Raw genomic sequence first — 23162 nt, forward strand, 5'->3', positions numbered from 1 at the left:
AGCCTTGCGGTAGGTTGCTAAAGGGAGTAACTGCAGATCTACAAATAAAGCTGATTTATATCTACGGAAATGTAAGTATTCTACGAGCAAGAGACCTATATGCACATACCTTTAACTGTTTTGCTGCCAGAGGAAATGCAACGCAGCCAGCCAACATGCAGCCTGCGCTACAGCACTCTGTATGAATGGATACTCTATTTTAGACATCTGTGTTTTGAGAAAAAACAATAATTGCTAACACTTCTAAGTAACAGATATTCTATAGGCAAGCTACAAATCGTATCTGACTTGTTTGCCTCCTTTAATTTAGAAGGCGTTAAGGATTTCAGAGGAAAACAGCCAGGCTACCAACACACTGACCTGGTCTCATGCTGTTACATGAATGTACAAGCTCCACCTTTAAACTCATCAGACACACAGGTAAAGCAGATGTTTTTCTAAAGCTGTGATAAATACAGATTTACCTGTAGTTACTGATGTAGTAAGTGAATTGAAGTGGCCTAGCCGTTTTGTATAAGGTAAGAGCGCAGAAAACTAAGAGTGAGAAATTGCGATAGCCAAAATTCCACCTTGTCCGCCTGAGCTCACCTTGCTACTTCACAAAAACCCACCCGTCTAGGAAAAACCCTCTGCTTAGAGTCTCTGTGTATTTGAGCAAGCTGGTTCGCACAAGCAGGAATCGGCCACTTAGCAGCGCAATCTGCTGGCACTTCCCTTTTGCACAATTAAGAGAGAATGTCAGTAGAACAGAACATCAGCTGAGGAAAACGACCTGCGGCTGCTGACGCCCGGGCAGTAATGTCTCTCAAAACAAGAGACACTGCCATGGAGACACTGCTTTGCTGCAGCGAAAGCTCTTCTTCGGGCAAGCAAACCAGGCAGAGAAGCACGCTGCTCCACACGCGCCGCGGCGGGTGGTCGGTGCGCAGCTGAGGTGGGTGACCAGCATGGAGGTCGGAAGAGGAGCTATAAACCCGACATTACGGAGGCAGTCTGAGCTAATCATTCACTCCACATTTGCAGATTAGATTTTACCGTTACCCTAATCCTATCTCTGCAGTTTTAGCAACGTGGGGCTGCCAGATATGTTATTTCTCCAAATGCAAATGTCCCAATAAATTTGTGTACGGCATTTCCAAGCAACCCAGCCAGGTTCTGTAGGTTTAAGATAACCGTAGTAGTGTTACCTCAGGCTGAGGAAAACAACCAAGCAGTTGACTCCAGGATGCTGAAGAGCTAAAATGAGGTTTGTTCCCCATCCCCCTTCCTACCAGTGATAATCTGCTGCTTTGTCACTGGCAGCTAAACTCTGCTACCCCAAAGGCCAGATACCTCACTATAATTCTGAATTTAGCTTTGATAAGATTTACATTAAACATGAACAAATAAAAAAAAAAATTTCAAACATGACACGAAGGATCAAACAAACCCCCAGACATGCAGAAATTGTGTCATAAGCTGCTGTGAAATGCTAACCCCCTTATGGGGCCAAGATCTTGCAGCACACAGCAAATAAAAAACAAAATGGAAGAATGAGCAGAAGAGAGTGTGATCAGCAGTTTGGTTTTTAGCTTTTATTTTATGCAAAACCTAACACGATGCATCAGTGTTGGAGATAACTGTACCGTAACTGTTTTAAAGACATTAAATATCTTAAAAATTGTAAACCAAGGTCTTTTTCCATTTTATGGATATGAAAATGGAACTAAACAGTAGATGTACTGCTCATGACTGAGAGCCCGAGCTGAGATTCCCCTGTCCTTGTACTCACATTATAGAGTGGGATGGTCTTCATCACTTTGTACTGCTTCATAGGGTCCATCTTATAAAGGTGTCGGTCAGTAATGAAGATTGCTCTGTCCTCCACCTTATTAAAGCGATTGACCTGTAAAGAAGCAAATTTTCAGTCCCACTAATCTCTGCAAGAACATGCAGAATGAAACTCTGCAGCAGTACACACGCAAAACTCTCATGGCAAATACGCAAAACTCGCATAGCTCTTAAGCAGGCTTTCTCCACAGATCTTGAGACAGTGAAAAGGGAAGATGGACCCCATAACCCCATTTTACAACCAGAGAAACGCAGAGTCTCGGAGAAGCAGCATTCCCAGAGTTATCCAGCAGGACTGGGGCAACCTGGGAAAGTCCACGGCCTCAATCAAATACACGACAGCCGCCGTCCCCTAGCAACACTCAGCCTGCATCCCCGTCCACTGGCGGACACCAAGCCCGAGGCAGACGGCTGTAGTTCCCACGTTAAATACGTGCCTTCGCCACCCCAAAAGCATGACGCAGAATACCTGCCCTGCGGAGCAAAACAGGCTGTCACCGGGGTCCGTGACGGTCCAGACCTGAGGCATTTGAAAGCAGATGCTTTGGCCCATCCTAGATTTGAGCGGGTCCCGTTTCCCTCTTCTGAAACATCTCTGCCTTGGAGGTAGCTGAGCAACTTGGCCAAGAAGTGGAAAACTTCTAAATTTGAGCTGGTCCCATTTCCCTCTTCTGAAACACCTGTGCCTTGGAGGTAGGTGAGCAACTTGGCCAAGAAGTGGAAAACTTCTAAATTTGAGTGGGTCCCGTTTCCCTCTTCTGAAACATCTGTGCCCTGGAGGTAGCTGAGCAACTTGGCCAAGAAGTGGAAATCCTGGACAACCACCCTTCGCCTGCCCGCCAGTGGATGCATTAGCCGAGCACGGGCACGCTCCACCGCCTTTGCTGAAGTTGTGCTGCTCTGCAAGGAGGAAGAGGAGCCCGACTGGGCCAGATGGAGCCCGGGAGAGCCAAGCCCGTACGCTGGGACCTCGGCAACCGGCTGGTGGGAGGAAGGCAAGGTTATTTCTTGGCAAGGAGACCCAAGCTGGAGTGTCCTCAGGCTGCAGGGGATATTGAACACCACCCACCCTCTGCCCCTAAGTGAGAAAGGCAGAGCAAGAGCACAACCGGTCTAGTTAATGGTTGGACTGGATGATCTTAAAGGTCTTTTCCAACCTAAACGATTCCATGATTCTATGGTCTAAAGGCTCCCTGCCATTGAGAACCAGGCCCTGCTGCCCCTTCCACGAGGCCCCACCCCACACCCCCGGCCAGCTCTGGTGCTCATCAGCCCCATCAGTTCAGCACCTGACAAAAATCTGCCCTTTCTGTGAACTGCGCGAGGGAAGGGCACAACGAGCACCGGAGCCAGGGCAAGGGAGAGAGGGTGAGGCTCTGGGTGGCAATGGGCGGGGGAAGAGAACAGGGCGGCTCTGTCGAGCAGCAGCAAGCTGTGAGATCAGTCCAGCTGGGCCAGACCCGCGCTCTGAGCACAGCACATTTTTCTTAGAGGTGGACATCGCTCAACCCGTATTTCAACTTGACTTTGTGTTCTGTTAGGGACATGGTATCCAAGGCAAGGATGTCTAAAGCTCAAGCTCCTCAAAAGAAATGTTTTAAAGAGGAGCTCACTGTCCAGCTATGCTGTCTAGGGCTATTCTGGGAACACGCTGAGCAGAGCTACAGCATCCAGCAAACTCCTAGACCAAACATGAAAGCACCCAGAGGCATCCGTGCACTCTAAGGTTAACTGACCACGGAGTGAGCTTTGCTTTGGTTTGGATTTTGTTAAATGCTTGCACCGTTCTCCGGTTATTCTGAATCTGGATTCCAGGCTCCTGACTCCAATACTCCTATAAGATACTTCTAAGAAAATCATAGTGCACCTCACACAACTTTGATACTGGCTTCCAAAAAGAGGCAAAGTTGTTTTAATCTTCAAATGACTGCACTCTCCGACAAAGGCAGGCTACAGAGGAGATGGAGCTAGCCTTCTCAGAGAAGTACAACAAGACGACAAGGGGCAACGGGCAGAAGCAGCAGCAGCAGAAAGCCCAGCTGAACACAGGGGAGGGTGGCAGTCCCGGGACGGGGCTCAGAGAGGCCATGTAACCTTCATCCTTGGGGATTTTCAAAACTCAGCTGACTGGGAGTCTGAGCAACCTCATCTACCTGAAGTTAGCCCTGCTCGGAGCAGGAGGTTGGACCATGGATCTCCAGAGGTCCCTTCCCACCTGAACCTTTCTGTGATTTCAGCAGCCCACACGCTACCAAGAAAACAGACTTCACGGAATCTGAAATATTCTGACAGTTTCTAGTGGTTCAGCAAACACAGCTTGGTGTCGCCGTTGGGAAACATTAATATCTTAACATCTTAACATTGTCACTGGGCTCTAGAGTTGTAAATTTAAGACCAATTATAGATACATACTATAATTCAGTGAAGAACCATTAGTTGCCTACTGAGGCAACCCGCTGTATTATCACCTGTAATCTCACTGGCAGGCAACAGCAGCAGAGATTAGCTGTGTATCTATGTCCCAACACTCACGGAATAATCTTAGGCATACTCCAGAAGTTGGTTCACTTTAATTGGAACTCAAAATACTATCCACCTGGGATACCGTTTGCGTAACCAGCCACCCGGTATATGGGGAAAATAAGCTCCGTCTTGTAGTGTACTCATGTTTTTTGTGTGGATCAACCCTAAAACTTTTTTTTTTTTTTTTTTTTTAAAATACCGATTATACATAACAGTTCCGATAAGGTAAAAATTAACTGTTGGAAGATGGCAATGTGAACCCCTCAGCAAGTACAGTTAAAAACTCCAAGTGCGTAACCCCACATCCCAGTATTTTGCGGCAGTTCATACATCTAGTTTCCATGTAGTAAGAGCAATGGAGAACAGATTATTTAAGCACCAGCCAACAATGCAAAGTAACAGACGTGGCCCAGCAGCAAGCTGTGTACAGTGGTCATATAATTATACAATTTCTCTTAATTCTAGGTATTCCGGCATTCTGAATTCATGTCTATTTTTGGCCACTGAAGAGATCTCCAGCAACAGCATCCTTCCAGTACCTGACAAATTAAATCACCAAAACTGCTGTGAAATGCCGCATAAGCGCCTCTGGAAAATTATTGTAAAAATATGCAACTTTTTATTAAAAATGTACTCATTCAAAGGGTACAAGATACTAAATGCACCTTCACAGTAACATCTGATCTGGGGAAGATCCAGGAAGACTGAAGATAATAAATCACTATCGCACACCTTATGGAATTAGTGTGATTGTTTACAAAAACAGAAGCGGGAGGATCATGTTATGGCAGGAAACAAAATTATATTCTCTCCAGAGAAGTGTTTTATACCCTGGAATCATGCCTTTATTCATATCTCTTTTCTAAACACAGATCATTTCAATTCCCCCCATCCCACCGCAACCCATCACAAATATTCTTCTAGGCTGCTGGTAACATTAGGCTCCAGCAAGCGGGGTTTTCACAGAGGAAACCCGCGTCTCGCTAACATTACAATTAATTTCTCCAGGAAATACTCCAACAGAGGAGAACATCCGATGCCATCTAGACTTTCAGATGCCCCAAGAGGCCGGGTACTAGCAGTCACAAGATGCAAAGTTTTGTCAAAAGCAAGCGAGGAAGTAGAACACAAAGTAGAAAGTATTTTTCACTGAGGCAAAAATGGAGTCCTCGGTGTACCACGGTCACAGAGACATTATTAATCAACTGAGAAAGGTAGACAAGGGCAAGACGTGATGAGGTGGATGAACATAAATAGGATTTTCCTAGGTGAAGTCAGGAGACAACTGGAGAACTCAAATATTCTGTCAACAGGCAGCAGAGTGGCAAAGTTCAGAGCAGATAAAGGCAAAAAATGCAAATTGGAGAGCTATATGACAGCTTTAAGTTAACAGCATCAACTCAGAAAAAGTAACTGAAGATGATTTAGACAGCTCTGGATAAATCTTGGCACAAACACGCGAGGCAGCTGAAAACAAGCAAGGCGTTAGCATGCGGTAAAGACTAGCACGGGGAATCATGTCCCGGGTGCCACGGTCTCACTTGGAATAGTGTGTGAAGCACTGGGACGGTGAACATGAAGGAGACTCTAATGGTTCAGAGAAGGTAAAAAAAAATAATTGAGGGCCTGGAAAATCTCACCGGAAGAGATGCTGAATAACTGGGATTATTTTAGGAAGCAGATGAATGGGAGGAAAAAAAGAAAGATAAAGGCTACGAAACACTGAATGGCTCAGAGAAAGCAGGTTGGGAGTGTCTGGTGCTACATGTTGAGTTGTTTGAGCACCGCAGCAGAGGCTCCTCAAACCGTAACGTGGCCGCGCAGCTTACAGCACGCCACGCTCCATGTCTTGGGCGTTTAAGCAAAGGCTTCTCCAGTCTGTCAGGCTGTGAGCTGCCCCACGCAGAGCTCAGGTCTGATGCTGTGTGGCCACAGTTCCCAAACATTGTCTTTTTGATTTATTTAAATTTTTTTTAAGGAATCTGACACCACCACCTGTTCACTGCCGCGATTCTGCTTGTTGCTCCCATCTCAACGTCCTCCCTGTTGTCCGTGCCCACCTCCAGCGCGGAGCCCACGGTGACCAAGGGAGCGGAGCCCACCGAGCCGTGCAACCAGAGCCGCCCCACCGCAGAGGGTCCTGCAGCCGCTGCCCACAGAGCAGGGATGGGAAGCATCCCCAGCTTTCACAAAGCAATATAATAATGCAGGAGTTCTACAAACATGTTTTAAATTCCACTTCTCTCTTGTGGTTACCCACTGTTTTTAGTGTTCACGCCGAACAGTAAATTCAGCTGAGCAGCTAAAGAGACGTAACGAAGGGGAAGTCCAGCAGCTTATCGTATGTGAGAGCAAATCCTCGCTGCCCTGGAACGCCTGTCCTTTCCAGCATTTTCCAAGCAATCGCTTTGCTTCAGGTGTCTCATGCATCTATGGCGTATTTATGTAAATAATACATGCTGTGTTTTTAGAAGTAAACTGTCACGTTGGGAAGCATGCACAGAAGAGGTTCAGACAAATGCCAGCACCGTTGCAAATGCCACTATTCTTTGGATTTTGTAGGAGTAGAGACAGGCCTTATGTTCTCAGATACAGCTTATACCCTCCCGGAGAACAGCCCTTCCTAGCATTGTGTTCTCTGCACCTTCTGGGCATTTTTTATTTATATCTTTGTTGATCCAAATGTGAATCAGTCTTAATTTAGCTTCCTGACTAGCTTATGGGCAAAAATGAAAGTCCAGCCTATAGCAGAAAAACCTCCAAATGAGCTTTTCAGCTCTCTGCCAGGGGCCTCTAGGCACCGCCGGGCACCGGGCTTTGGAAGAGACGGTCCTCTCAAGGGAGCTTGGTGCCACAAATGACAAGGGAGAAAGTGGGAAGAAAGGCCTTATTCTAAAAAACAACAAAAAAAAGAGAAACTGTTGTTTCCTAGGTGATACAGCAAAATCTGGTGGTTTGTATGAAACATGCATTTGGTTTCCCAAGGCAAAAAACTTGAAAATTTCCTTTGAAAAAATGAAGAGCACCACAATGCTCAGAAAAGATGTATTTTTCCATAGGCAGAAATGACCTGCTTCTACCGATACCTACTGCGAGAAAGCAAGCACATGCACCTCCCATCAGCGAGACTTCAAAGTCTCTTCACAGACCTTCTATAAAAGGAGCTATAAAAGCCTCGGTCCAAACAGATTCACCCGTTATTATTCATCTCAAGCTGTTGAAATTAAGACCCCACGCACTCAAGCTAAAGAAAACTTTACCAGCAGTCATCAATACTTCAAGAGCAGTTCCCTGGCTGGCGAGAGTTGGTTATTACTTCTTTGACTTCACTAGAACAGTGTCAATCATCAGCTAAAAAAAAAATCTGTCCCAAAGAATTTAATGGTTAGTAAATATTTTACAGGTCATAAGTTCTATACATAAACATTTTCAAATACATGAACTCCAGGCTTATAGAATCATAGAATCGTTTAGGTTGGAAAAGCCCTTTAAGATCATCCAGTCCAACCATTAACCTACACTACCAAGTCCACCACTAAACCAATTCAGGGGAGAGTAGCAATTTCATGTTTCCTGGCTTGGTGGCTGGATTCTTTATAATGAAAGTAAAAACTAGGAATCATTAAGGTTGGAAAGGATTAAGATCATCGGTCCAACCACCAACCCAACACCCCCATGCCCACTAAACCATGTCCCCAAGTGCCACCTCTGCCCCTTTTCTGAACCCCTCCAGGGATGGGGACTCCACCACCTCTCTGGGCAGCCTGGTCCAATGCTTGACAACCCTTTCCATAAAGAAATTTTTCCTAATATCCAACCTAAACCTCCCCTGGTGCAGCTTGAGCCCATTTCCTCTCGTCCTATCGCTAACTACTTGGGAGAAGAGACCAACACCCCCCTCCCTGCCCCCTCCTTTCAGGTAGTTGTAGAGAGCGATGAGGTCTCCCCTCAGCCTCCTCTTCTCCAGGCTGAACACCCCCAGCTCCCTCAGCCGCTCCCCACCAGCCCTGTGCTCCAGACCCTGCCCCAGCTCCGTTGCCCTTCTCTGGACACGCTCCAGCACCCCAATGTCCTTCTTGTGCTGAGGGGCCCAAAACTGGACACAGCATTCCAGGTGCGGCCTCACCAGCGCCGAGCACAGGGGCACAATCACCTCGCTGCTCCTGCTGGCCACGCTATTCCTGACACAAGCCAGGATGCTGTTGGCCTTCTTGGCCAGCTGGGCACACTGCTGGCTCATGTTCAGCCGCTGTCGACCAACACCCCCAGGTCCTTTTCGGCCAGGCAGCTTTCCAGCCCCCCTTCCCCAAGCCTGCAGCGCTGCATGGGGTTGTTGTGACCCAAGTGCAGGACCCGGCACTTGGCCCTGTTGAACCTCACACAGCTGGCCTCGGCCCATGGGTCCAGCCTGGCCAGGTCCCCCTGCAGGGCCATCCCACCCTCCAGCAGATCGACACTCCCACCCAGCTTGGTGTCATCTACAAACTTACTGAGGGGGCACTCAGTCCCCTTGTCCAGATCGTTGGTAACGATTGTCTATTCAAATGTTGATAACTTGTGTCTATTCAAGTTGCCCAGTACTTATCCTTTTAATTTCTTTTCTTTCCAAGGAAAGAAGCATATTAGACTGCAATTATCTGAAAATTTTAAAGAGCAGCCACCTAACATTGCTGTTGACAGTCAAGAATTACTTCACACCTGGCGTGATGACTTGGTACCTTACTGAAAGCCGCAAAGGAAGTCTGATGCTGTTCCAGAAAGAAAACATTTGAACTCAAAGTGCTCTCTTGTTAACAGTGACACCTTCCTGCCTGCCTAAGGGACCAGCAATAACAGCACATTTTTTGCTCCAGAATCAATAAGCTGAATCATGAAAATATACCATGAATGAACTTGAGCAACCTTATTCTGTGGCCTGATGTTTTGTTAAAGAGTATTATTTAAGGGAAGCAATGACATCATCTGATAATTACATTTTCATTTCTACAACTCACTCTTCAGTCCCCTGCTAAAGCTCTGTGTGAACCAAATTTCAGCTGAGAAACAAACAGTAACAGCCAATTCGCAAATCCCCAACAAAGCCGGTTTAGCATAAGAAATTTGACAAACCTCCCTGCAGTGAAAGCCCCTTCCTTTCAAATGCTCTGACCACCAAGACAGCCTGCACACGCTAACACCAAGTGCCACACTTGTGCAAAAAACATTTGGTATGACATGGGGAAGTTAAAGAAGGATAAGGCAAAAAGGAAGAAACTTTATGATTTCATTTCTTTATTTTTTAAAAAAGAAAAGGGAAGAATGTAGCAATCAGAAGAAATTCCCCCTGCCCCACAGCACTGAAGGCTGACCCTCAGACTGCCATTTCTTTTTGGGTAAGAGGCAGAATGCTACAGCTTGTATTTTTGACAAGAGAAACGCCTTTGTTTTAAAAAGACAGCTTAGGGTATAAATTGTTTTATGTGAAGAGTAAAAGAAGGCTAATGCCGTTTTCAGGGTGAAGGCTGTGTTCTTGCAGTCAAAACACGAAGTTGATTACAGGCTCTACAACAGTCTTCACTGTTGCTTAGTCTGCAAATCCGATGTTCAAATTTAAGGCATAATAGATTACCTAAAGGAGCGCATTGGTTGGAAAGTGAAATGGTAAATCTTGAAATATCTTTGTCTTGTTAGCTTTCAAAGCTCAGGATTGTTTGCCTTCTCTCCTTTGTTCACTTCAGGCTTGCCTGGACATTTCTTGTCCATACAAGAAGGAAGACAAACGGTTCACTCAAAAAGATATTACATCCAAACACGGATTTGAAAGGGGTCATTTGCTTTTGAGTTTGAACATGGAGAGGTACTGAAATCGCCAGGCTTACACACATTATTAAAGATCCTGCAAAGCTGCAGTCTTGTCCTCAACAGCAATGCTGAAATGATTTTATCCATTTTTCGGAGGAGAGGTGCTCCTATTTGCTTCTTTAAGACCATTGTTTTCCGACAGGAAATGCTGCATTTTCACTAAATTTAGCTATATTTTTTCTGTCTAATACAGCTCCTGAAGAATGAAGACCACAAAAAGTATTAACAGCCCCAAGACTCGGGCACAGGCAGGTTGTGGATGAGCAGCGGTTCCCCCGTGCCAGCTGACCCATCACCCGTGGCTTTGTGCACATTTCTGTTGGCAGCGGCAGGTCCGCCTGTCTTACCTTAGCCCCCCGTCTCTGCACGTAGATATTCTACTGCCGTGCTCATGCCTGTGCTTCCTTTACTGGTGATTTCAAAAGCCATGCAGAGGTATCCCTAACTAAGCAGGCAAGCAGATGATTAAGCCTGACCTCTCTGATAGAAGAAAGCGACCAACAATTTAACCTCTAAAAAGATCAAAAAAGTTACAAGGTAATTTAAAAACCACAAAACTGCAACTCTATAACCTCGCAGTCTCTGCGGTATTTTCTATTTCAGCTGAGCTACTTTTTTTAAGCACCCATGGTAAGCTAAAGCTTTCTTCACCTCTCAAAGCACCAAAGGTAACCTTTAAGGCTCAGGAAGAAATCCACTTTATGATATGTAATAAGTATTCCGTCTCCAGACTGCTTTTATTACTGAAGTGCTGGGACACCAATGCAACAAACACCCACAGAAAATGGGATTTTTCCAGCAGGTAAACACAGTAACACAATGTACAGAAACAAGGCCTGTTCGTACGCTCAAGGATTTCTTCATACACCATAAACAAAAAAGAACTGCTCAGACACTTGCCTAAAGGTAGGAGCTCTGTGCTTGCAATTACTGAACAGGACAAGGTATGGACCCGCGTTTCAGAAATCTGCTTTCCCCTGTGCTTGCCCAGGAGATTGTCCTTCAAAGCTGAATCAGGAGCAAGCGAGAGAAACATAAGGACTTAAAAGCTTAAAAGTTGTGTAACAGCGAGCAAAATTAAACTCCCGCACCGGGTATACATATAATATACACCCTGCGCACCCCGAGTAACTCCCCGCGCCGTCATTCCACTCCCATTCAGACAACATTTCCTATAATCACATCTTTAAGAAGTGCATATTGTCTTTTTACAGTTATTCCAGTTTAGCTAGAAACAGTAACAATTTGGAACTAGTTCATTAAATGAATTAGAAGAGGAATTATTTTGTTTTCAGCCTAAAATGAAAAAAGCCAGGGGGAAATTCTCCTGTACCCCCTTGTCCCTAACGGAGGTTTCAGGCAAACTGCTGCAAGATCGTAAAGAGGAGGTTTGGATCCAGACTCGCCCGATCCTCCTTTAATCTTAACAATAAACCAATATTCACTCAAACCGCTCATTCAACTAGCAAACCACGCTCTTCAAGAGAACATGTCGAAAGCAATAGAACACTCCAATGAAATATTTTTGTTTGGAAAGCAATAAGAGACTTCTATTTTTATACACACAAGTCATTGTTGAATAAATAATATAACTCACTACCACTAACAAAGAAGTTTTGTTATAAAGTGAGATTTTATGCTGCAAAATGAATTTTGTTGTTACTGTTAAACATAATATTTGCAGAATCATAAACAATAATCACGCACAGGTTCCACTTCTGGCAAGTGGAGACCAACTGCAATAGCACATTTTTAGAAATAATTAAAAAGAATATACAGCTTCTCAAAAACACTTGAACGTCAGCAGCCCTAGCCTGCCATTGAAATTGGTTTTGTCTGTTGGCTTTGTAAAATTCAAAATATCCTCTCCTGACAGACATTTAAAACCAGCATCATTCAGATCATTATGGACTACTCATAAAAAATTATGCAAGCACATTTTTCTAATTAGTTTTTCAAACCTTCCAACCAATTTAACAAAAAAACCCATTCTGCTATGAAAAAAGTCAGACCCAAACCAGTTACACAGAATCAAGCGAATTTACTCATGCCTCCGACATGAAGAGGCCACAGAAGCCACTCAAACCAAGCACCCTTTGGTGCAATAGGTTCACTTACGTATCCATCAAAAAAATCACTGACACTGAAGCAGGATGGCTTTGAACTGCCGTCTGCTAAAGCATCTCCAGGATCACCTCCTGGCCCGTGGCTTCCCAAGGTTTCACCTCGACCGCAAGAAGCTTCCCCACCCAGCCCACGTGTCTGCAGACCACGCACACGCCGGTTACCTTGCGGACGTGACAGGAGAAGAGAACGTTCATGTACTTGTCTTTCCGTTTCAGCTCATTGGCAACAGGGATGAAGGAGCCCGTGGTCTGAGGGTTATCTGGTTTCTGAAAGGGCAAAGACAGGCACGTAACTCTTCTTGCTTACCGAAGAAAGTAATCGCATTACGTCATGGCGGGCCAGAGAGGACTGCGGCTGCACCACCTCATCCAAAGGCTTCCTCCAGTCTCTGCCTCGTTGAAGAGCGGCAGAGCGTCTGGAGTTTCATATGCTTTCTGAAAAAAAGCCTTAACAAAACAAAATGCTTAAAGGAAGGACGGAGTAAAAGGAAGCAATGCAACTTGCCTAGAGAGAATTTCTTTGTTCTTCTCCACTTTATGCTATTGCTTAACATCCCATTATATCTACAATTTTAGTTTTACATTGACTTCTTGCCTAGCTTTGGCCATTTGAAGAGCCAGCTGATGGCATTACTCATTATCTGTTAATGCTGCTCGTCGTGCTCAATAGGATTCAGAAAAATCACTCCTAGTGCAGTAGAAGTCAAAGACTCTGAAACTGTATAAACCCATTTACGGAGGAAATTTCAAAGTACTTCTCCCTCCCAAAAAAACAATAGCCACTTTTTCAAATTTCCACCCTTTTAGCATCCTAAGCCCCAGCCATTGCATTGATCACTTCACTTGTACTCACCAGTGCGATGTAATTCCCCTCCCATGCTCTCTGTAGGCCGATATCAGCTCTCTGACCCTTCAGCGCTTCCATGGCAGCAACCTTGGCCCTCAGCTGAGGTAGGACTTCTGGTGGGACGCTCCGGATGAGTTCGCCTGCTCTCCACCTGCCACAAAACGCCTGAATCAGTTCCACAGTCTGTACCAGGCGCTATGAGGACTACTTCTGCCAGATCAGCACAACAAGGACATCCCCAGACTATAAATGTCAGGGGGAAAAGAAGTCCTTCCATTGCATTCATAAAGCTGGAAACATCAGTTACCATTTTAAAGTCACATATCATCTCTGACTCCTAACAAGTTTGGCTGGCATACTCCTCGTCCCGTACCCAGATGTCAACTACTGGCACATCTGTTTGCAATAAAGTTTTTGCAAGCCCATTTTTTTGGCTCAATTACAACATCATTCCCCTTTAATAGCTGAATTTGGCCCTGCAATTGAAACCTAACCAACTGTAACGTGAAACAGTGCAGGGTAGCCCATCCATAAGTCCATACCACACTCCAGCCTTCAGCAGCAACACCAGGTCTCCAAGATTAATGCTATGAAAAGTCTTTTAGCAACTAAAATTTTGCAGTTATGATAATTAAGCTTATTCAGAAAGCAGGACTCTCTACCCAGATAGGTTGTGGATGGTTTTCAAGAGACAGCTGGGGTAAAAACAAGGCTGAGATGATCCCGTGCTGGTGGTAATCCCCCTTCAAGCAGATGGCTGGACTGGAGGTCTCTAGAGGCCCTATCCAGCCAATATTTCTCTTGTTCAGTGACTTTCAGAAGTCATCGTTTTCCAAATTGGAATTGTAACTTCTTTGTCTACAACTTACCAGAGAAAAAGTCACTAGCTTTCAGATATTAGGAAGTTGTAATAAAGGTATAAGATACCTCTTCTGCACATAGAATATGGGTAGATAGTAGAATATTGCTTATTCTAATGCAGAAAAGTACTGACTTACTATAAGAAGTCTCAATGAAGTCAAAAAGATTCCTTTTCTCTCCCCCCATCTAACAGCAGCTGCTCTTTTCTTTTGAAACCAACCAGAAAGGGGCCAAGGAAGGAAATACAATGTCCGTCCCAACTAAATCTTTGGAACAGAATAATTATTTGCCTAGACAAGGGTACCAAACCCACTGACATCTTCATCTATGATGTCCAGTTAATGTTCTTCAGTGATTTTTCCAATTCTGTGGAACAAGCAGTAGCTGTTCACTCCTCTAGGTTAGACTGAAAAGACAAGAGGTTTTTTTGTACCTATGGTAAATGGTCTGGAGTGCCTCTTCAAACCGGCGCAGCACTTTCGGTGGAGTGGGCCATTGCACGTGCTTGCCATAATCCTTCATTAGCCTCACATTGTTAAAGCGTTGGACCACCTCATGGATGTAGGCCTTCACTTTGTAGCGGCGATAATACTTGATTATTGTGAGGGCAGCCTTCGTCCTCTTATAGCGAAGGCGAGCCAAAGTGCCCCTCCAAACCTAAGAGTCAGTGGAGAAGACAGTTTTAGCAATAAAAAGCAGGATATTTTTTTCTTTCTGTACTCCTATATTGCTCAAATCCATGAATATATTAGTTTTATTTTAAAGGAAGTGACTTCTCTGTGCCAACCAAATCCAATTAAAACATCACTGAAAAAACACTGTGTTTACCAGTGTATCGAGAAACAATTTTAACACTGATTAAAAAAGATTGCTTTGAAAATATTTTGGGGACTATCTATTCAGGCCATGTGCTGAAAAGCAAGCAAATATGCCATACAAATGATATCCTCCCAACTTGCTGGACAGGAGGTCAGCTCCGCCAGCACCACTGCGAGTCTTATTTGTGCCTGGAGAGTACCACAGGCAGGAAACATGCCGTGTTCTGGACTTCTGCCGACATCCCGTGCAAAGAGGCACTCCGGGACTCAGTGCTTGCAGTGCTGACGCGACTGTGCGGTGCTACAAACTGCTACCTTGAAGAGCCCATGCACGACAAAGCACGGCGGCGCTCAGCCCGGCTGGGCAGGTTGTGCCGTTTCTATCCTGTAACCAGCAAAACGCGTATTCACCTGAGCGCTCTCGAGCTGACATGCGCATCCCCGAGGGGTTCGTCAGCAGCTGTACATTCCCTCTAATATAATCCGCCAAGACGAAGACTGTATTTTTGTTTCCTTGTAGAATTAAACTGGAAGGATAACGAGTCTCCTGCATACAAAGAGCGCTTCACTGCTTGCTACGGGCTCTGCTGGAGAGTTTATTTCCCTCTTGAGAAACATCCCATAGCACCATTGATGCATATCAAGCCTTCTATTTACAGAAGAATTAATTACCTGAGGCAGTCTCCAACATGATATTCGTTTTATGAAGCTGATGTCAAAGGTTCTCTTGACAGCTTTACTGATAATCCTGACATGTGGCTGAAAAAAACTACGTAGCAAGCAATATAGCAGATGTGAGGGGATGCTTTTCTCTATACACTCAAAATTCAAAGAGAAAATAGAAATTTTGGGTCCTAAACCCCTCAAAAGCAGAAGACTCTCTTCTTTCAACCTCTGCCAGAGTAACCCCTCCTCATTCTCCTTTGGCCTCACTGTCCGTGCATGGGATATCTCCCGTTCATGACAGACATGATCCCGTAGCTCTGGCAGAGCCTGGGGAGTTGCTTGAGCACCCAGCACTTCACTGGTGCGTTCGATGCTTCGTAAAGCACATTTGTGCTCTGGCACACCAGAACAGAGTCAAGACCCGACACAATGCTGCCCAAACATCCGAGAGTAAGGCTGAGCCAATCCACCCCTCAACTTGTACTTTAGCCTGTCAAACTGACTGTAAGCCTACAACCTCCAACACTTTATTCCAAGATAGCAACTGGTCTGAAAGAGTATGAAATCACCCTACCCCATTCTGTGGAACATTTAGATGGTGAAGACCGAACTGCAGCTGCTAAGTCCCATACCGCTGAGAAGCAGCTGGAGCCCAGCTCAGTCCTATACTGTACGTTGCACTTTGCTGGTAGGAAGAGGAAGGCAGAAATGATGCTGGACAGCAAAGCGTAGGAAAATGAAGCACAACAAGCAACCATGGGAACAACTCAACATGCAAGGGGACCGAAGGCAACGCGCTCCTTACCAGACCCCAGCCCCTGCCAGGATCCACTCTCCTAAGGAGGGTGTGGGAATACAGACTATTTCAGAGAATGCAAGGAAGCGCTGGGGAAGTGAGGCACGACACGGGACAGCGAAGGGCAAGGTAAGAGCAGGGAGCACAAAAAGCAGTCCCTGTAACCACGGCAGAAAATCAGCACACTGCCGTACTGACCTGACAAACAAAGCTGGCAGGAAGAGAAAGTGTGAGGTAAATGGTAAACAGTGGACTGGTACTGAAAATCTCAACACTGCATGCATGTAAAATAATATACGACACTGTCCTTATTTATTCTTTGAAATCATTAGACAGACTGAGGGAAAGCAGCATCCTCTGCATCACATGTGCTGTTCTTAGCAGTCACTTTTAGTGGACTCAATTGTAATTGTAGTTTTAGTTCTATATAACCTGCATATCACAAAGAGATACAAGAACATTGCTATATAAAGGGCATCAGAGCTCCTGAGAAGCTCAGGGCTTCCTGAAGCCACAAGCTAAAACCGACTTGCACAGGGCGTGGATTTCACCCAAAGTGCGCAAGGCATTTCCATTTCCTAGCATTGCCATGTCTGAGGGCATATCAGATTCAGAAACTATGAATTTGACAGAATCAGCAACTAGGATGAAATAATTTGTATTTTGTGTAATTTGTGCCCTTTTTTAAAGAGAAATGGAGAAGACTTGGATTGCCTGAGACATTTAAACATAGACTGAAGTGTCACAAAATGTACCTGCAAGGAACGTATGGACAGTAAACAAGATAAACTGGGTAAAAACCTGCTGCCAACTTCTCATTTTTTAATTTAATAAGAATAGAAATGAGCAACAAAGGGTTCGAGGTCACAGCTAAACAGCCTTCTGGACGTTATAAAGGATCTCAAGAAAACAACATGCATGGTAAATTTGTGTAAGCTGCTAGAGACTTTGTAGAGCTTCACTTCTGTCAGTTTTTCCCAAAAGCATTTTGAATTGTTTTTAGATACAGAACAAGGTCTTGATTTTGCTTCCTTGTGCTTGAAGTAGGCATGCTCTTGAGGAAAGTCTCTTGCTGTGGTTATTTCTTACACCAGTCAGACATCCGTGGAACAAAGGCGCTGTAACAGATTGCCCCGATGTTGTATCAGCTGCATCGCTGCAGAAATTGGCTTCACAGCAAGAAGTGTCACAATTGCTACAAACACTAGCCTTCCAAATCCAATTATCCAGCTGAGGCATGCCCCTTGGCTACACGCAAGCAGTAAACTATTAATGAAAAGCATGTCCTCAAATCAAGTTGTCATAACTGGATAACCTCACTCCTAGTAAGGACCTTCCTAATAGCCCCAATGGCAGCTCCTCCCAAACGTAAGGAGAAAGCCGAAGATAGGAATAAACTTCTCCCTGGGAATGGGGTACAAATATTTTTAAAATTAATTGTTTTTCTGGCTCGGTGTTTTTCTTTTCAACCACGGGGCTCACTTCTGATTAAAGCAGTCCATCAGTAACGTTGAACTGCCGAGGCAAGCTGACTGCCCGACAGCCTAGCAGGCTCCTCCAGAAACACGGACCGTTCAAACCCACAAACAAGAGCAGGCTGTCAAAGCAACAAACTCCTTGTTCAGCAGCCACTTCGTGTACCCTGCATTGTGTAGCTGTGAGCAATGGGTCCGAACCATACACAAGGCAAATGAGGGTGCTGGAGTGTTTCCTACCAACACACACCTTACTCGGACTTGAATATGGGAGAGCACCACCTCTCTCGATGTACCTTTCCAATCAATTCTTCCCCCCACCTCCAGTTTGTAACTCAGGAACATTAAGCACTGTAAAATGAAATAAAAAAAATCAAATTTCCAGAGCTAAGTTTATCATGGCATTTAACAGATTCTCACGCTGCAAAGGCTACTTGTCTGTTATATGCTGGAGGACAACGGTAGAGCCATGGCCAAATACAGGAGACCAGCACACCAAAAACCCAACAGAAAGCAGAGCTGTGCACCCAGGATTCTCCTTCTTTCTTTTGGCCCTCTGTACATAAGATACTGTCCAAGTCATTTTCCTACACAGTTCAGAAAGGATTCGACAGCTCACGCACATCACCTTTCTGAAACTCGACAACCAGTGAGCAGCTTTCAGCTTGGACTTAAATCAAAGCTCCACACCAGCAAGCTGGTAGTTTCAGCACTTGCATTTAGCAAATCTTGCAAGGACAGGGTAAACAAGCCTGAGAATCGCAGTGCCCCATATTCCTCCTACAGGCAAGAATAAAATGATACTTCCTTTGCCACCTTTCTGTAGCTTTCACTTCTGGTTAACCTGGCTTCCCATAGAAATAAGACTAAAGATAACCCTGTCCCCATCTGACCTCTCGAGATTGCCCTGGTATCTTCTGACCTCTAGCCAGCTTCAACCCAATCTGACAGAGGAACAGAAGAGTCAAAACCACACATCTTTCAGGAAAAATCAACAGCAGGGCAGAGAGTGCTTCAAATGAGAGTGACATTGCTGGAAACGCTTCAGAGTGAGCTCAAGAGCCATCTGCCTTCTTTGATCTCCAAATCCCAACCAGCACACACGAAGCTCCTAGCCAGGCACAGCCACGTGAGACTGCATGCCAAGCCAAACAGGTAGAGCATACCAGAAGGATCTGGCAGTATTTCAGGGGGATGAGAAGGTGGAGGTGTGTGCGGGACACAAGGGAAGGAGCGGAGGATATGATGAGGAAGATTGGGAGTACTGGTGGTGAAGCAGTCACAAGAAGAAAACCAATTGTCATCATTGTGGGTGTCAGCAGCATAGGACAAACCCATAGGAAGCCAGGCTTGCAGAAAAGTTTGATGATAGTTTTCAAAGTGACACGCTGAAGAGCAGACTCCAAAGCAACTGATTTTGTCATCAATTAGTGCAGTGCCTCGTGCCCAAGCAAGAGCGAGACATCGTGCAGGACATGCTATGGAATAGGTTGTCCCCTACAAGAAGAGCTGCCCAAGGAGACGAGGCAGGGCAGGGTATAGGAAGGGCAACAACCAGCAGCATGTGTTGGCTCCACGTGTGTACGCAGGGAAGGGGACCATGAGGAAATTAAGGACTCAAGAGCAGAGACTTATAACTATGCTCATGTTGAAAATGGAAAGAAAAGGAGGTTTTAGGCTTTAAAAAACCAACCAAACAACAAAACACACAACATTCCCCACATCCAGTCCCCACCCGTGGTCTCTCCTCATCTCTTTCAATACCTCTGCCTTCTCCTCTACGCTTTGTCCTCCTGAAGGTCACGTGAAGAAAAATTAAGAGGGCAAGTGAAATTATGACTAAAGGGCTAGGAGGATGGATAGAGAGAAAGGAAAAGGTTGGAAAAGAAAGTCTGAACAACACAAGAAATTCAGTCAAAACTCCTGAACATTAGAAAGCGCATATATTTCTGTGGTTCCTTCCAGTTAAGAGAGTTCCTTGCTGTTTCCTGTACCACTGTCCCTTTTACTCCTTCAGTTATGGCCAGCGAGGTGGAAGTGACCACTGGGACCACGAAAAACTCCAGACCAAGAGAGATCCTCCTCAACGGCTCTGGGTGCTCAGTGATCCCATCGGCGGTCCGCTCCTCCCAGTGCGGCAGCTGCTTTGGCAGCCTCTGAATCTAGGGCTTGCACAGAAAGAAATAAGAGCGTTCATCCAAACCAAGAGTCATATCTTATGGGAAGTACTGAAATCTTTTCTGAAGTATGCTTAATTCACATGTTTTTTGATTAAAATTTAATAACTTAATCAAATGAATGGAAAAGGAGATGTGGACATGCCTTTAGAATCAGCTCTAGAACCTCAGTGACCTTCTAGCAAAGTTTCTAAGATTAAAGAAACCTAACACAGACCAAGTCCATCACCTTAGCAGAAAATCCTGTATATCAATCTACGTAGTACAGGCTCGTCTGCAGACAGCAGTCTGCTTTCAAGCTCAGAATTTCCCATTAAAAAAAAAAAGGAAGAAAGAAAGAAAAACAATCAAATGGGCCCTGCAAAGCCCAGGGAAAACCAGCAGAGCAGACAGGGTGCGCCCAGAATGCCGAGATCGCCTCGCCTGTAGTTCTTCCATGGAAAAAGGGATAATCCAGATTTGACCTAGATGCTGCAATCTCTGCAAATGTAAAAGAAAACCCACACAGCATGCAATCTAAACATACGAACAGGCAAGCAAATGCCCAGAATTCAGCAATCAAACTGAGCTCGTCTAAATTAAACACCAGTGTTGTATTTTTGAGCAGTTCTGCAACTAACTAAACCTTAGAAAACTATTTCATGCTTGCTGTAACACAGCACACCGCCTCCCACCAGGCCTCCTTCGCACTAGCCTGAACTGTTTCGTGATCAATATTTCATGCTGCCCCAGCACAAGCTACCCTCCAGGCATCCGAGCTGAAAAGAATAAAACAAAACCTAGCTAGAAATTCACACAGGCGTGAACCTTCCTGCCCAGCTTTAAAGGATCTCAAACAGGAAAGGTTATTAAATATTTAAGTCAATAGTGCGGCGCAGAAGCTGATGCAGTTCTGCCACAGGGTCCTCTGAGGCACTGCAGTTTGAATAAATGCTCAAATCTGAAGCAAGCTTTAATGATACTATTCCTGATTGCTTTTGAAAGGGGTCATCTCCTTGCAGAGCACAGCTATGACGGAGTGGCCAATATTCACACGCAGCACCCACCGGGTCCTTGCACACACCACAATTTGAGGCAAATGGTTTTAAAACAAAGCCTCCCCATTCTAATAGATTACACTACGGAGCATATAAACAGCGAGTGGGAAGAGCTGCTTAATTTACTAAATGCTATTTTCTCTTTTCACATGAGTCAGCTGAACGGTGTTCATTCTATCGCTCTGCTTAATAGAAACAATATTGCACGAGCCAGGAAAGAGAGAAGGGTCCCGCTCGGAGATTAATTAGATTGTACTAACAAGACCGTGTCCAATAATAAACATAATTATCAAAGGAACACTGGTGATAAGCAAGTCGCACACGTGAGACTCACGCACGCACACGTGACGCGCTGGATGCGGAGCCCCGACAGAGCCGCTCGGGGTTTCTCCTGCAGTTCTGCTGCTCAGCAACGGCTGCAGCAAATGTCATACTGCTGCACCCACCTTCCTCCGAGGCCAAGCCTGAGCTGCTGCTGCTGCAGTTCAGCCTGAAAGCCTCCAGAAAGCTCTTTCCGTCCTACTCGCAAGGAGTTGCTAGGTCCATCTGGTGCCCTTAGCAGCGCCCCACTGTCCTGACAAAGGGCGTCCTATCACTCCATCTGCATTGCACTCTCCAGGATTTCCTGCCTCTGGCAGTGACCAGGGAAGGAAGATGTTGGGAGAAAGGAGATAAGTTTATATGAATAGATGAAGAGAACTGCCAGAGCTCCTGTATTAAGGAAGCAGAGAAGTTTGCAATCACCAGAACAAGGGTGTTGCCATTAGAAGGCAGGAACCTTCTCTCGTCCCATGAAAATTCAAGGTAGAGTTTTTCTTGCTGAAGATATCAAAATACAGGTCATTTCATGATCTTCAATGTTTTATTGCTGGTAAAGACAGCAAGGACAACCAGAAGCACAGAATATTCTCCAACATGGAGAAGTTAAGTAAGCTAGGACACTTCTCTGTGGGAAAAGAGGACTGAGAGGGGACGTGACAGACGTTCTCGGAGTCCTGAGCAAATCCTGCCTTGTCGGTACAGGAATGAGTGGGTATCAAGTGGCAGATGCAGGGACCCAAACAAAGCAAGATCTCTCCATGCAGTGGTTAGCTGAGCTTGCCAAAGGTGGCTACAAAACCTAAAAGCTGGTGGCACGTATCTGAGGACAAGTTCAGGGAAAAGAAATCCAGCAGGTGTTATTGAACACAAAAACCCATGCCCAGCTGAGGTCATCCCAAGTCCAAATGCCTGAAGGGACTGGGGAAGTATTAAGGCGAGGCATGATGCACACTTGCCCTGCTGCTGTCCTCTCTCCTTGGAGACAAGACGGTGGTCCCGACGGACCTTCAGTCTGACGCACCACAGCAGCTGCTGCAGTTTAAAGCCTACATCTATTTAGTGAAGTGGCTGAGGATTAAGCTCTGTCTACGCTTCTGAAGTTGTGACAGCGACATCCTGCCTTTCTGGCACAAAGAGCAGATACAGGGAAAACAGAGCCATGCAAAGACCTAGAAAATGTTACTTACCTTTGTCTAAAGGACACAAACGCCACTAAAACATGCATTTCTGCTAGGGAGGACAGTTTTAATCATGGTGGGGAAAAAAAATCCAGAAATACTTCAGCAAGCACAGATCAATCCCTATACGCTTATTTTTGCCCCAAAGCCGCAGAACCAGCGTGAGGAGCTCACTACCCAGCCCCACGGGTCAAAGGGACGGCGATGTACACTGCAGTGTCCTGTTGGGAAAGCGGATACGCACAGAAACTGTCGGTGCATCTCTACCTTATACAGGCACAGTTCACTTGGTCCTGGTATTTTTACTATCATCTTAAGTTAAGATCTTTTCCAAGTTAAGGCTGCTGAATGCTATTTGTGTTTGCTTTCCTTTACACCACACTGGCAGCATTTTTACTGTTCAAACGAGGCTTAAAGACATCTTGAGGTGCAGCAGATCAGTACCTTTTCAAAAATGAAAAGCTCAGGCATGACAAAAAGTAATTCCCTTCCATAAAAAAAAGGAAGCATCAGTAGCAATGGTTGCAGAATCTGGTCTTCCCAATTTGTCTGTGATACACATGAATGAGCATGAAAAAACCAACCCACCAAAACCGTGAAAGGACAGAGTTAGAGCCTGAAATATTCAATTTACGAGATCAGAACTACAAAAAGTTTGCATAACAA

General features: G+C 45.2%; 1 protein-coding gene across 2 annotated transcripts in view; it reads right to left on the bottom strand.

The window, feature by feature from the left end:
• MYO1D (myosin ID) overlaps positions 1–23162 on the bottom strand; it is a 163838-nt gene that overhangs the window by 64179 nt on the left and 76497 nt on the right. For both annotated transcript variants that reach the window (XM_075722696.1, XM_075722698.1), the window contains exons 17-20: positions 14462–14685; positions 13174–13318; positions 12483–12587; positions 1772–1885 (exon numbers count right to left, since the gene is read on the bottom strand). In XM_075722696.1, coding sequence (XP_075578811.1) covers positions 1772–1885; positions 12483–12587; positions 13174–13318; positions 14462–14685 — 588 coding nt within the window. The remainder of the gene's footprint in view (positions 1–1771; positions 1886–12482; positions 12588–13173; positions 13319–14461; positions 14686–23162) is intronic.

The sequence above is a fragment of the Pelecanus crispus genome, chromosome 18 (genome assembly GCF_030463565.1).
Source record: "Pelecanus crispus isolate bPelCri1 chromosome 18, bPelCri1.pri, whole genome shotgun sequence".
In the NCBI taxonomy this organism is placed as follows: domain Eukaryota; kingdom Metazoa; phylum Chordata; class Aves; order Pelecaniformes; family Pelecanidae; genus Pelecanus; species Pelecanus crispus.